At 53.7% G+C, this 12,577-nt stretch overlaps 6 protein-coding genes across 6 annotated transcripts; 3 read left to right on the top strand and 3 right to left on the bottom strand.

The window, feature by feature from the left end:
• Positions 1-6: 6 nt before the first annotated feature.
• CC77DRAFT_1057609 (hypothetical protein) lies at positions 7-4,129 on the bottom strand (the record flags this gene model as incomplete). The annotated part of the gene is made up of 3 exons (XM_018528037.1): positions 7-934; positions 992-3,825; positions 3,899-4,129. The coding sequence occupies 3 exons, from the start codon at positions 4,127-4,129 to the stop codon at positions 7-9; spliced, it is 3,993 nt and encodes a 1,330-aa protein (XP_018389808.1).
• A 239-nt stretch (positions 4,130-4,368) lies between these two features.
• Positions 4,369-5,730, top strand: CC77DRAFT_1091337 (DUF155-domain-containing protein; the record flags this gene model as incomplete). The annotated part of the gene is made up of 1 exon (XM_018529560.1): positions 4,369-5,730. One exon carries the CDS (start codon positions 4,369-4,371, stop codon positions 5,728-5,730), a length of 1,362 nt encoding a protein of 453 aa, XP_018389809.1.
• A 12-nt stretch (positions 5,731-5,742) lies between these two features.
• CC77DRAFT_981412 (NADH-ubiquinone oxidoreductase-like protein 40 kDa subunit) lies at positions 5,743-7,264 on the bottom strand. The gene is made up of 4 exons (XM_018536083.1): positions 7,115-7,264; positions 7,013-7,062; positions 6,899-6,961; positions 5,743-6,845 (listed from the first exon to the last, which is right to left on the bottom strand). The coding sequence occupies exons 1-4, from the start codon at positions 7,237-7,239 to the stop codon at positions 5,923-5,925; spliced, it is 1,161 nt and encodes a 386-aa protein (XP_018389810.1). The 5' UTR covers positions 7,240-7,264; the 3' UTR covers positions 5,743-5,922.
• Positions 7,265-7,371: 107 nt separating this feature from the next.
• On the top strand, positions 7,372-8,845 carry CC77DRAFT_1091339 (hypothetical protein). The gene is made up of 2 exons (XM_018529561.1): positions 7,372-7,757; positions 7,807-8,845. Exons 1-2 carry the CDS (start codon positions 7,484-7,486, stop codon positions 8,682-8,684), a joined length of 1,152 nt encoding a protein of 383 aa, XP_018389811.1. The 5' UTR covers positions 7,372-7,483; the 3' UTR covers positions 8,685-8,845.
• Positions 8,552-11,216, bottom strand: CC77DRAFT_518427 (Glycosylphosphatidylinositol:protein transamidase, GAA1 component). The gene is made up of 3 exons (XM_018531998.1): positions 10,962-11,216; positions 10,656-10,905; positions 8,552-10,606 (listed from the first exon to the last, which is right to left on the bottom strand). The coding sequence occupies exons 1-3, from the start codon at positions 10,972-10,974 to the stop codon at positions 8,890-8,892; spliced, it is 1,980 nt and encodes a 659-aa protein (XP_018389812.1). The 5' UTR covers positions 10,975-11,216; the 3' UTR covers positions 8,552-8,889.
• Positions 11,170-12,515, top strand: CC77DRAFT_1016766 (rhomboid protein 2). Its single transcript, XM_018524275.1, has 5 exons — positions 11,170-11,415; positions 11,569-11,706; positions 11,759-11,840; positions 11,891-11,956; positions 12,009-12,515. Exons 1-5 carry the CDS (start codon positions 11,235-11,237, stop codon positions 12,328-12,330), a joined length of 789 nt encoding a protein of 262 aa, XP_018389813.1. The 5' UTR covers positions 11,170-11,234; the 3' UTR covers positions 12,331-12,515.
• Positions 12,516-12,577: the final 62 nt, after the last annotated feature.

Consider the following 12,577-nt stretch of genomic DNA (forward strand, 5'->3'; position numbering starts at 1 on the left):
TTGCACTTATTCTTCACCAACTACCTCTTGTTCCCGACAGACGACACAGCCCCGGCCCACTGCACTCTTGATAACATGTGCATGCGCTACCTTTGCGCCCACACTTCTTGTCCACCTTCCGCCGCTTTCTTGGGCATCAGCGGCAAGTTGTTGTTGTAGGCCAGCTGCGACACTCGCGCTAGCACTCGTTTTGGGTAGTAGACAAGTGAGATGGAAGACGTGGCCACATGCAAACCCCACAAGCGTGTCGCGAGACAGAGGCATAGGCCCACCTTCGACGGTGGCGGCCTCTTCTTCGGCCGTGGGGAGCGTAAAGGGACGGTGGCACCCCACACAGTGGCCAGGAGGGGCTTCGCCCTGAGGCGCTTCGGCAGGAGCGGGATCGAGGTTCGGTGCCGTAGTTGTTGAGGATACAGCTGTAGGTTTCTTGTCAGCTTTAGCTGTAGCTTTTGCTGCGGTTGCCGGATCGACGCCCTTGGGCTCAATGTCGATTTGCCCTTTTGCGTGGCGATGGTTCTCATGACCTTCGCCGTCACATGGTATGACTTCAAACTTGACACCCCGTTTTTGGCCGGCACGTAGCGTGTCCATACCGGCCGCCACTTCGCCCCGAAGGACTCTCGCAACTCCTTCTGAGATGGAGTGTTGGATTTCGTACTCGCGCACCATGCGGCCTATGCCGTCCCTTAGCCCTTCAATTTCGAGGCCTTCGGGAATACGGCGGACGAGTTTGATGGGGTCTATTGCTGTGCCGACTTCTTCAAGCAGACCGCGGATGAAGTGAGGTTTGTCCATGGAATAATTCAAGAGATCATTCCAGAGGTCAGGATCATCTTGCTCCTTGGCAAAAGAGATGGCGAAGCTGACGTCCGAGAGTTTCTCAATAATCAAGTACAAAGCGCGCTTAGTTTGACCAGTCTTGGAGAGGATGTGTCTGCAGTGGGTTAGCAAATCAGGTACAACTGGTACAGCAGGAACAGTCTCCACTTACACAAGCTCTGGAATGTACTCTCTCCTCTCACACTCGGCGGTGGCTTTGCTCAGATCATAACTTTGAGATTTGCGCAAATACTCCATCAATAGCGGTCGATCGTACTCCGCGAACAACTCCACCATGAGATCCGCAAACTCTTCTGCAACGATCTTGCCGTCAGCCGCCAGGCGGTCTTCAGCAACCCGTTCTTTAGCCGTCTTCGCTGTTCGTTCATGCATGTCCGGCTTCCAGAGCTTCCGTAGATAGAAGTGCAAGAATGGTCTGAACGCTGGGCCTTTCGCCTGTAATTGGCTTTCAACGTCACTCGCAGGAATGGTACCACGGCAGCCTTCCTCTACGAGAACATTGATGGCTTCTGCCGAGGCTTCTTCCAATTCCTCCAGCTTCGCTGCAGCTGACTTCATCTGCTCTTTCGAAACACCCATCATGATGAAGCCAGGAATGTCGTCTCGTACAGCTTCTACTAGGTGGAAATCCCGTATGAGTGTCATAGCCGCATCTGCATTTTGCAACCGGATATAGCAGCGTAGTGCTTCTCTTTGTCTGCCACTGGCAAGGAACAATTTCGCAAGGCCATCTTGCAGTATCCGCCAGTCTCGACCTTGTATATCGCCCTCGATAGATTCCTCTGTGACATCGCCAGCAGAAAGCTTGCTTTTGATAGCCTCAACGACACTATTTATATCGAATAGGTCTGGATCCCAATCCTCAAGCAGGTGCTTGAAGCGTATGCGATCATGTATGATGTAGTGACCAAGGATCACCTCATATACCATCGAAGGCAATGGAGGTTGCATGGGCTTCTTAGGGACGTAGGGCGAGATCTCGTTGAAGTGGTTTGTCTGTGCAAACTTCCACACCCAATGTTCCCATCTTGTGGAAGTGCCGAGTACGCGACCAGCGACCTTGCCTGCTTGCTTCCAGTCGCCAGAACCAACAAGCTGTTGTACCCATAGATCCCCAATACGACGCTTCTCTTTTTCTACTGCCGAGTTTTGATTCGCTCTTGTGGCAGATAGGGTCGTCTGGGATGCGCTATCATCTGCGAAGAACTCGTGCAAGCTTCCTTGTTGCTTTGTTGGTGTACTGGGATCGGAGCTATCTGAGACTGACTGGGAGACAGACGCGATGATCTCGGGGTGGTCCTCCAAAAGCTCCCATGCATCCTTGTAGTTTTCGTGCTCGAGTTCCCACTGGAAGTGATCTGATAGTTCTCGCTTGATGGCCAATACGCAGTCGTATGGACTCTGTATGAAGACTTTCAGGCCTGCTGTTGCAGCGTTCGGATGTACTTGTTGCTGACGCTTGCCAGATATTGAACCAGCGGCATTTCCGGCGCTTGCTGAAGACATGGACGGCGCCCTCGAGGGCGGCTTATCAGAACCAATGGGAAGGTTCATTACACTTGCTCCAGAGCTGAATATGCGTGCGGTGGCAGCACCTACATCCCATATTCCACCCCCGATGGCTTCCAGTGCGCTCCTCTGGGCCGGAGTCATCGTCTTTGGATGTGGTACATACAGGGTTCCCAGATGGTAGTCGGCAGCCGAGAGGCTTTCAAATCGGCTGACGGTCAGAGAATCCACTTCGACTTCATCCGAGGTTGCAGCATCGATGAGTTTGAGCTCCGGAGAAAGACCGTTTGTGCGACGGTGCCTTCCCCCCCTGGGAGTCGTGTCGGGCCCAGAGACTGGATTGTCATCATCGTCGCGTGTCCGGTATGCAAGAACAAGAAGCAAAGAAGGGGTATAGAGCGAAATGCCAGAAACAATACAGTCGTCGAAACGAAGGAAATGAACCACCTCGGCGCTTCCAACCGATCTCTCACCAACATCGCGACCAACGCCAGGTCCACCAGGCTGTACGTGAACGACCCATGCGGCATCGCCCCATCCAATGATGAGCTTTTCAAACTTGTTCTGCTTCTTCAGGTCCTTGGATGCCTGGGGCGAGCGGTTGTGCGGTAATGTGCCTTCGGTTTTATCCGCAAGGTGGTGGCCATTCATGCTCATTATAGCATCATCGTCAGACTCGAGCGATCTGTCATCAACCCACTCAATCCGTGCTTTCCATACGCCGGCCATCTCCTGCCATATGCGACGATTCGGCTTTTCGATGAAGCCAATTCTCTTCCAAGCGTTATCGGAGTCGGCACTGTCGAGGTGGAGATCGGTGCGCATGATGCGAATGCCATGTTCATTGGACCAAGCAACAAACTTCCCAGAGAGGGACCATTTGATGGCAGTTATGGTGCCTTCTCCGGAATGCAGAATGGTATCCTTTCCACTGTGTCCACCGAGACCTATCGCTCCAAGCCATCCTTGAGCTGTCTGTGACGCTGAGCTGGTGTTGGCGTTGGAACGTACACCGGTCGGCCCTCCTACAGTGTGAATGAGCTCGCCAGCTAGTCCTCCAGATAGGTAAGAGCGATCGTTCTTGTAATCCGGCGAAAGCGCAACCGCTTGCACAGGGCGTCCGAAGTTTCGTAGCGTGACGTCTTTGGGATCGATCAGAGACGATACACATACGTGCCCGTCAATGGAGGAAGAGGCTATGTATATCTGGTTCGAGGGCGTCGACGGCACCTGGGCTTGGCGTGGTGTGCGAGGAGAGGCTGCATTGCCTGCTGGCGAGTCTGTTCGTCTGGAAGATGCATTTGTCTGGTCTGCTGACCGGAGATCGGAGGCGGTGGGCACGAAGGGCTGCGAAGCCAACAGAGGCGATACCGATAGGGCTGTCACTGAGGCAGCAGGATGCGCGTTGTAGGTGCGGAGGATTTGGAAAGAAGGGATGCTCAACGCATGGATATTGCCATTGTGGGTGCCTACAATCTACGTACAGTCTTAGCATTCGGTCGACAGCTTGCAGGGCTCATGCACATGAAGCATGGAGCTATGACCGTACCATCTTGTCCCCAGCGACCATGAAGGTAGCTGTCGCGTCGCCATTCCGGTATACGGGCCCCAGATCTCTTGTCAGTCGGCTGTACTTGAGCTTCGGCTCTTCCTCGACATCGTCGTCGTCGTCGTCCGAGTCGTGCTCGACACTCTCTTTCCCTTCGCTCGCTACCTTGTCGACGTGTTTAGGGTCGCGCGCAGGCGTATGCGGCTCGTCTGGGGTATTTTCCGCAGCCATGCTGGCGGCATGAGCTGCGGCGGGCGTGGTAGAAACCTGGGATAGCTCCGGCGCGTGGAGGTGTGTGAGTGTTGGAGGTGTCGATGCCCTGTCGATCTAGGCCTATGATGCTGGCCAAGCCATTCCCGCGGACTTGCAAGGGTCTAGCTCTCCGCAAATGCTCCACCACTCTCAAGATTCATCGCCTCCGCTGATTGCTCGCTGCTGGAAACTATGTCCGAGACAGATTTGCGCTGGCCATGACGGCTTACCAACGCTACGTGTCTAATGCCTTGACACGCTGTCTCGCCGCGCGCCTTCCGCTAAACACTCTACCGTTGTTGCGCACCCCCGCAGGCCGACTATTCTCGACAACTAGCAAATATGCGAAAAAGGTCGACTTCGGCCAAAAGCAGGAGGACCTAGTCTCGAAAGAAGAGGCGGTAAAGGAGACGCAGCAAAATGCGAATCGCAAGGGCGCCCGGAAGAATGCTGGCAAGACGTCGTTGCGGAGTATTGCGGTTGAGGCACAGAGATCGCGGGCTTTCGTAAAGTCAAGAGGAAGAACACGCTTCATAGATCCAGACGCTGAAACCAAAACGGTGACTGCATACTGTGCGGCTGAAACCTACGACATTACCGCTGCCGCTCGGCTTGTCAAAGCCCAAGGCTATGAGCTCGATCCCTTCCAGACCGGCTTATACCCGCAAGTCATACATATTCAGACTTCCGAACGACCGTCAGAGGTCAAGGATTTCCAACAAGGCGACATATTCATCTTTCCCTCTGGCACGGTAGTGGCATGGAATGTCCGGGAAAGAGAAGCACTGAAGCTGGTCAACCAAGTGCTACCAGCAGCAGCTGAAGGCTCACATCTCGAATTGCTCGAAACCGAAGACCTGGACTACCTCGAAGACCCCAGCAAAGAAACTAGCGAAGTAGTCGGCGACACCATCGTCCTCGGCACAAAAGCAGAGCCAGTGTCTGACAACCCATCGTCATCTCAACCCGATGAGTCTACCAACCCTACCGACCAGCGTCACGAAGTAGACACTGTCTTGGCAAAAATAGCTTTCTCCTCTGGTCTCGCTCGTAGCACCAAGCTCGCCGTTCTAGAAACTCTGCTGTCAGCCTACCAAAACTCAACCCGCGATATCCCAGCCATGCTTGCCTCTTCCAAAACCATCTCTCATCGCCGCAGCGCCCCTTTTACACGCTCCTTCATCCTACGCAAAACTGGCGAACTGTTGTCTCTCCGTGCTCAGCTAAACCTTTACTCGGAGCTTACCGACAGCATGCCCGACATCTTCTGGGATTCGCGACACGAGCTGGGCTTGGGCGAGTACTACGATCAAGTTGGACGCGCCCTGGATGTTGGGGTACGAATCAAAGTGCTCAATGAGAAGATTGGTTTTGCTCAGGAAATTGCTAGTGTGTTGAGAGAGCAGTTGAGTGAGAAACACGGGTTGAGACTCGAATGGGCGATTATCGCACTCATTGCTGTAGAAGTAGTGCTTGAGTTCTATCGGCATTGGGACGAGCGCAGGGGTAAGGACGATCCGGACAGTACTGAGGCGTTACTGAGGAGTCATTTGGAAAGGTTAGCGGAAACGAAGCTTTGAAGAGAAGACCGAGAGTGTCTTATGATAGCATTTTAGCGCAACGATACCCCACTCTAAATTTACGAATACCTTGAACACATCAGAGGCAAAAGGTACAAAGGAAAAATCTCGATTCTACAGACCATGTCAGCCCAGCATAGGGGCACAGATATTTACAAAATTTTCCATAATCTTAGCCATGCTTGAACCCGTCTACTGATCGTCAAGAACGTGCAGATACTTCTTCTCTTCCCTCTTCTCCTTCTCGCTCATGGGTGGTAAATCATAGTAACTTGAGCTTCGGTAACCCTTGAGGTACTCAAACGTCAAGCTCTTCAACTCGACAGGGTCAATGTCCAGGTCCTTGAAAGTCTTCGCATCCTTGTCAATAATCTGGTCAATGAACTCGCGCTCGACCTCATCAGCAGAGTGGATGGGCCACCAGAGAAGCTTGTTGGCATAGTGTGCGACAGGCTTCATGAGGCGCTTGGGAATGTTGACATGGCGACGCGGCTTCATGGCCTCCTTCTCAACGAGCTCGTTGATCTCAGCCATGGAGTACTCTGTCGGGCCGTAGAGTTCGTAAGTCTCAGCGGCAGTGGTGTCGTCATGCAGCATCTTCTCAAGAGCCATGCCGACATCGATGACATGGACGGGGCGGATGCGCTCTTCCAGGTTGTTCGAGGTGATGATGTTTGAGGGGGAAGCGAGACGGTGGAGAAGACGGTCCTCGAAACCGAACATGGGCGCAGGGCGAACAATGGTGGTCTCTGGGTAGATGGAGCGTGCTACTTGCTCACCCTGAGCCTTGGTGCGGTAGAACTCGGATGGTGAATCCAAGCGTGCGCTGTGAGATGAGACATGAACAAATCTGTCAATGTCGTACTTGGCGACAGCATCCACGATGCGCTCTGTGCCGTGGACGTGTACGTCCTCCAGGTCAAAGTTCTTGGTGGGGTAGTCGCGACCAATGAGGTTGTAGACAATGTCAGAGTGTCGCACGCTCTCTTCGATGGACGCAGTGTTTCGGAGGTCCATCTCGACGAAGATGACTCTGCCCAAGTCTCCGGCGACCTTCAAGTGACGCTTTGCCATCTCCTCGCGGAAGGGGACTACCACTGTACATCCTGAACGGGCTGTTCGTGCTGTTAGCGCAATGCACTTTGGCTTTCCAATGACGTGCACACACCCAATCGGTTCACAATGTATCGTCCTAGGAATCCAGTGGCTCCGAAAACAGTCGCGGTATATCCTGCGTGTGTGTGAGTGTTGATCTAGTAGGCGGGTAGGGGTCGCGGCGTACCTCCGAGCGAGGATCGTCCACCAGAGACAGTCAGAATCGGCTTTCCAGTCCTATGCCGTTGTCAGCACTCGTTTTGGCGTCGCAGGGTGCAGTCGGGCGGACCTAGTTATCCTGACGTCCGAGTTGAGTTGTTGTCGGCAGACGGAGGTGGACAGGTTGGCGACACGCTTCAAGGGCATTTGCGCCGACAGCGCCACTGGCGACCGAGCGCAGCGGAGTGGCAGCATAGTTGCGGCGTTCAATGGCTGCTGGTATGTCGAATGGAGCTTCTTGCGAGGCGGCTGCCATGTCTGGACGTCCGTGGTTGATGGCCTTGGCGCTATGCGCTAATCGTAGCTTCCGCCGCAACGCCATGACAGCAACAGAGTCCCGCCCTCCAACAACAGCCCAGCTCCCGTCATTTCACTCCTCCGACCCCGAACTCGACCCCCGTACCCTCTCACCCCATCGAAAAAGCCGCTCGCAGCAACCATGGCCATGGACACAGACACGATTCCGAACCTTCTGGGCGATGCGCGGGACGAGGCACCCGAGGAACTCCAGGAATACTTCATCGCCTTTGAGGACTTTTGGGAGCGAAAGCTATGGCACGAGCTTACCGACAAGCTCATCGAATTCTTCGACCACCCAGAGAGCGCCAAACAGCGGATACCCTTCTTCGAAACCTTCATCAAGAGCTTCGCAAACAAGATCAACCAGCTGAAGCTCGTCACCTTGGGACTCAACACAGCTACACAATACAAGGGTAGGATGGCCCTTTCGTCGTAGACAGAAACACCAGCTGACCCTCACAGACGACAAGGAACGCCTCACCTTTGTCAACGACCTCGCAAAGAGCGTCAACAAGCCCGCTTCACAAGACGCCTACGTATACGCCACAGTCGCTGCCGCCAGCATACAGCTACGGTTAAAGGACGAGGAGGGAGCCAAGAAGAAGCTAGACGAGTGTGAACAGATACTGGATACCTTTGACTCGGTCGAAACCGTTGTGCATGCGTCTTTCTACCGAGCAAGCGCAGAATACTACAAGTCCAAGCACGAGTTCGCTGCATACTACAAGAACGCCCTGCTGTTCCTCGCCTGCGTCGACCTCAACGACCTGGAACTCCGCGAACGCCAGTCGCGCGCCTACGACCTCAGCATCGCCGCCCTCGTCTCAGACTCCATCTACAATTTTGGAGAGTTGCTCCTACACCCCATCCTCGACTCGCTCGTCAACACCCCACATGCATGGCTTCGCGATCTTCTCTTCGCCTTCAATCGCGGCGACCTGATGGCCTACGACGTGCTCTCCAACAACATCACCAAGGTCCCGCTTCTCAAGGAGCACCAGACCTTCCTCTACCAGAAGATCTCGCTATCCGCTCTCACAGAGACCGTCTTCCGCCGCCCACCCCACGACCGCGCCATGACCTTCTCCGAGATCTCGCACGAGACGAAGGTACAACCGAACGAGATTGAGCACCTGATCATGAAGGCGCTGAGCTTGGGACTACTCAAGGGTCAAATCGACCAGGTTGCTGAGATTGCGCGAATCAACTGGGTGCAGCCCAAGGTTCTGGACATGAAGCAGATTGAGGGCATGAGGACAAGGTTGAAGGAGTGGGACGCCAGTGTTAACCAGCTGGGTAACTGGATCGAGGGTGTAGGTAAGGACGTCTGGGCTGCTTGAATGAGTATCATCTCGCAGCAGGTCACCGGTATACGCCCTTTAGAGCACGTCGTCTCCACTTCCAATAGGTGGCATGCATCAGCTATAAGCAAGACGCGTGGTTGAATGTAATCATAGGTAGTGGCCATGGACGGCCAACGAATGAAAAGACTTATGACTCCATTGCACTCGATGACTTGTGTATTATTTACCATGTAGTCCACTTCTATTCCCAAAATCCAGTCGAAACCACCACGGCTCCCGCAAGCCATGCAGGGAACCAAACCAACCAGACAACAACCTGCGTCCACATACCCCAAACATGCCACCCGATCGCGCTCTGAACAAGAACATCCGTTAGGTTGGCTCCTAGCAGCTTCGTTATAGTTTGTATAACCAGAACAGGGTTCAGCATGGCCAGCATCAGCAATTGCACTCCAGTAATCCCACGATTGTTACTCCTGCGTACAAAGCTCAATGGCACGCACAGCACCCCGACCAAGACACTCAAACTAAAGTTCAGCGTTGCTAGGGCCGCAAGGAACATGCCTAGCAGTAGCAGGGAGAAACACTGGAGCAGACAAAGGGCTTGCGGTGTCAGCACATCGGGGGCAGACCACCAAAAGAGAAAGGTTATGATGAGTGGAGCGAGCGTGGTTAGATTGCTGGCTGTGAGGAAAAGGTTGGGGAGGTGGTCGGCGTCCCAGTTGTTGAACAGGTATAGGGGGATCAGGCCGGAAGCATGGGCTGTGAGGACGAGAACAAGGGGAAGGAGGAGATGACGTTCTGTTATCGTCGTGCTGGCTTTGGGGACAACAGCCAGGGAGCCGTCTTGTTCGACGAGCTCGGTGGCTGGTTGTTTAGATGCAGATTCTTCTTTCTTTTCTGGTTGCTTGACCTTAGAGTCAGTGTCCTTCCTCTTGAGCTCGTCTTTGGCAGTATCATTCTCGGCTGTCTTGGTGTCTGCCGAAGAGGACTTCTCGGTCGACGCCTTTTTGGGTTTTGTGGCAGCGGGATTGCTGACAGGCTCTGTGGTACGTCCGCTCCTCACCCACAATGCCATTGCCGCGATGCTGAAGTTGATGGCGATCAGCATTGCCGAGGGGAGATATGTGCCAATGCTGACGAAGCGCTTATCTTGTAGCAAAAGGTAGAAGAAGAAACTCTGGTGCAGATGTTCGAGGAGGTTGTTCAAGCTTCGAAAGAGTGATTCGACGGTTTTCCCAAGTGACATTTCGTCATGCCAGCCGTCCCCAACTGTCACCAAGGTAACGGCGTCGACGTGGTATGGAATAAAGGACGAATGAGGCCCAGTTGCATGACCAATGCCTTGCGAGAGCATACCTCGAAGCATGGTCTGAAGCCGCTCCTTGTAGGAGTCCTTGTGATCCCACATGCGCTGGATCACACAGCCGATGCCCATCTGACCGGAAGCAATCTGCACTGCAGTGTTGAACAGATCCAGGTTGGGAAGTTGGCCGTTTGTGCCATCGTATACGACATGCAGCTTGTCGTATCGATGACCCCAAGGACCAGCGGGATAGTCTACAGCGACAGCGCCTTGCAATGCCCCACTCTTGATCTTCAGGCTCTCAACGTAACGTGTATCGTGTCCCTCGTGGTAGGCATCAACCCAGGCCTGCGAGCCGATAGTGCTATCCCCAGGAATGAGCAGGATGATATCCTTACTCCAAAGACTCCAGCGCTTGAAGTAGCGCGCCAATGTGAGAACCAATGCGACGCCAGAGTTGTTGACCTCGTCTGCCATGTTCTTCCATGCTCCGATCAAAACAATGGCTTCGGTTGCGTCTGCGCGGGGACCCTGGAGGATAGCATAGACGTTTTCGTTCGCGATGGTCCGGTTCGAGACGGTGTAGTTGTAGTGCTGGGTTGCGACTTTGAGGTTCTGTTCACGGAAGATGGCTTCGAGTCGCTGTGAGCGCCTGTTGCATAGTCAGCTTCAGGTTTGCAAGTTCCAGTCTGCATACGCACTCTGCGACGGGCTTATCTATCAATCCATGGACCTCATGGCGATAGGCTCGAAAAACATTGTGCTCGCTGCCGGTAAAGTAGGTATGTACTTGTCCCGGGAGGAGCGCATTCTCAGAGACATATGTTCTCCGCGAGTATTCGTTCAAGGGGAGTACCAGGAGCCATCCTATGCCAATGATTATGCAGAGCGCGGAAAGGTAGGGCGGTAGCTTGAGTAGACGTTTATCCTGCCGGAGCGCCAGTATCGAGGCTTCACGTATTTGTTAGCTGTCGGTCCATGTCATGCGCGCCCAGAGCTAGACTCACACAGAAGAGCCATGTTGACGTCTCAGTCGCCCGTCATGTAGGAGAAGAGAGAGAGAGAGAGAGCAGAAAACGAGCTGTGTCCTTGCCCTCTGCCCAGCATCCCACATATCCGTCTGGGAAGGTGCTAAGTCTACTCGAGCGGGAGGATCGTCACTAGCGCCCCGTCGACCCTGGACCCTAGTCCCATTGTAATCTTCCAGTCTGTTCATCTTAGCACAACACAACGCGCCTGCATAACAACCACCCCAAACACTCGGCGTGCTCGCGACGACGATGCCTATAACCTCGATCCCCCAGATAAGCCCTGCGCGGATACGGTCGTATATCCTGCGCCTGCCATTCTGCACAAAGCTCCTAGTTGCGGCCATTGTAGGACTATGGGTTGCGACGATTCCGTTTCCGTGGATTAGAGACTTTGGGGCTTTGGAGCCGGCCAAGATGGATTTGACGCAGAGTATGTTTGTTCTGTTAATACCGGGGGATTGAGGCCAACTACAATGCTCGTCTTGTTGCCATGTGTTGCGGCGCAGGCGTACCATGACCGAGGCAGGGCGCGGAAGTCACGGAGCTGGGAAGAAGACGAAGAGCTAATAGAATATACCTGTAGTGCACCGACTCAACTTGTTTCCCTTGCTCCATTGGAATTTCATCCACATGATCTTCAACCTCTTCGCCGTAACACCACTTATCGAGCGCTTCGAGTCCGAGTACGGGACACTAGTCACGCTGGCGCTTTTCACTGGGCGTAAGATATATTCGGGGTGACATGCACAAATATCAAGCTGACCATGTGGCAGCTTTTGGAACCATACCAGGAGGCGTATACACCTTGTTGGAGAAGTTTGTGCTGAGGAGTAATACCTCGGTCATGGGTGCGAGGTATGCCAATTCCAAGTAATCCGTGTATGAGGACATACTAACAGAGACAGCGTATGGGTGTTCCTCCTGCTATCAGCCGAAGTGATGAAGACACACAAGGCGAACCCCTACTTTAGGTACAATCACACTTTCACTCCCCCCAACTCAATTGTAACTAATCGGTTTCAGTGTCGGACCCTACAAGATTCCAACCTGGACCACACCACTCATTCTTATCGTTCTGACCAGCATACTCGTCCCGCACGTCAGTCTTGTGGGCCACCTGTGCGGTGCAGGCCTCGGCTACCTCTGGGCTTCCGGATACATCAAGTTCCTCGTACCACACGAGAAGATCTTGAGATGGATTGAGACGAAACTGAACCTGCTCGGAAGGTTACCGCACTACGTCAGTGTCGACCAAAAGACATACGGCCGCTACGGCGTGCTTCCGACTACGAGCGTGCCGCTGAGCAATAGGACTCCTGACGGTGGACAACGACTTGGGCCGTAGTCGAGTCAAACGAGGGATTTGGGCTGTCGATTTGCTACCGGCGTTTTTGCATTGCGCGGAGTCTACGTCGCCACGAGGCGTTGAGGTGTGTTGCAGTGCTTGTAATACGGACGATTGGTCTTTCTGTACAGATATGTAGACTTAACGCGATACGGCATAATTCTAATGTTCTCCAAGGCAAATCTAGTTGTTCCCGACCATGGTTCGCCATCTTCCGCCTTGGTTTGCAGCCACTAACACTAGTCCT

The sequence above is a fragment of the Alternaria alternata genome (assembly GCF_001642055.1).
Source record: "Alternaria alternata strain SRC1lrK2f unplaced genomic scaffold CC77scaffold_3, whole genome shotgun sequence".
Taxonomy (NCBI): Eukaryota; Fungi; Ascomycota; class Dothideomycetes; order Pleosporales; family Pleosporaceae; genus Alternaria; species Alternaria alternata.

Bases quoted from the DNA above. Each gene is read 5' to 3' on its own strand.
- CC77DRAFT_1091339 (XM_018529561.1), top strand. From the start codon at position 7,484: ATGGCCATGGACACAGACACGATTCCGAACCTTCTGGGCGATGCGCGG. The intron at 7,758-7,806 runs GTAGGATGGCCC...TGACCCTCACAG, and splicing joins CACAGCTACACAATACAAGG to ACGACAAGGAACGCCTCACC.
- CC77DRAFT_1016766 (XM_018524275.1), top strand. From the start codon at position 11,235: ATGCCTATAACCTCGATCCCCCAGATAAGCCCTGCGCGGATACGGTCG. The intron at 11,416-11,568 runs GTATGTTTGTTC...ATATACCTGTAG, and splicing joins CAAGATGGATTTGACGCAGA to TGCACCGACTCAACTTGTTT. The intron at 11,957-12,008 runs GTACAATCACAC...AATCGGTTTCAG, and splicing joins AAGGCGAACCCCTACTTTAG to TGTCGGACCCTACAAGATTC.
- CC77DRAFT_518427 (XM_018531998.1), bottom strand. The intron at 10,607-10,655 runs GTGCGTATGCAG...ACTATGCAACAG, and splicing joins ATAGATAAGCCCGTCGCAGA to GCGCTCACAGCGACTCGAAG.
- CC77DRAFT_981412 (XM_018536083.1), bottom strand. From the start codon at position 7,239: ATGCTGCCACTCCGCTGCGCTCGGTCGCCAGTGGCGCTGTCGGCGCAA. The intron at 7,063-7,114 runs GTCCGCCCGACT...ACAACGGCATAG, and splicing joins TCGGACGTCAGGATAACTAG to GACTGGAAAGCCGATTCTGA. The intron at 6,962-7,012 runs GTACGCCGCGAC...ACACACACGCAG, and splicing joins TGGACGATCCTCGCTCGGAG to GATATACCGCGACTGTTTTC.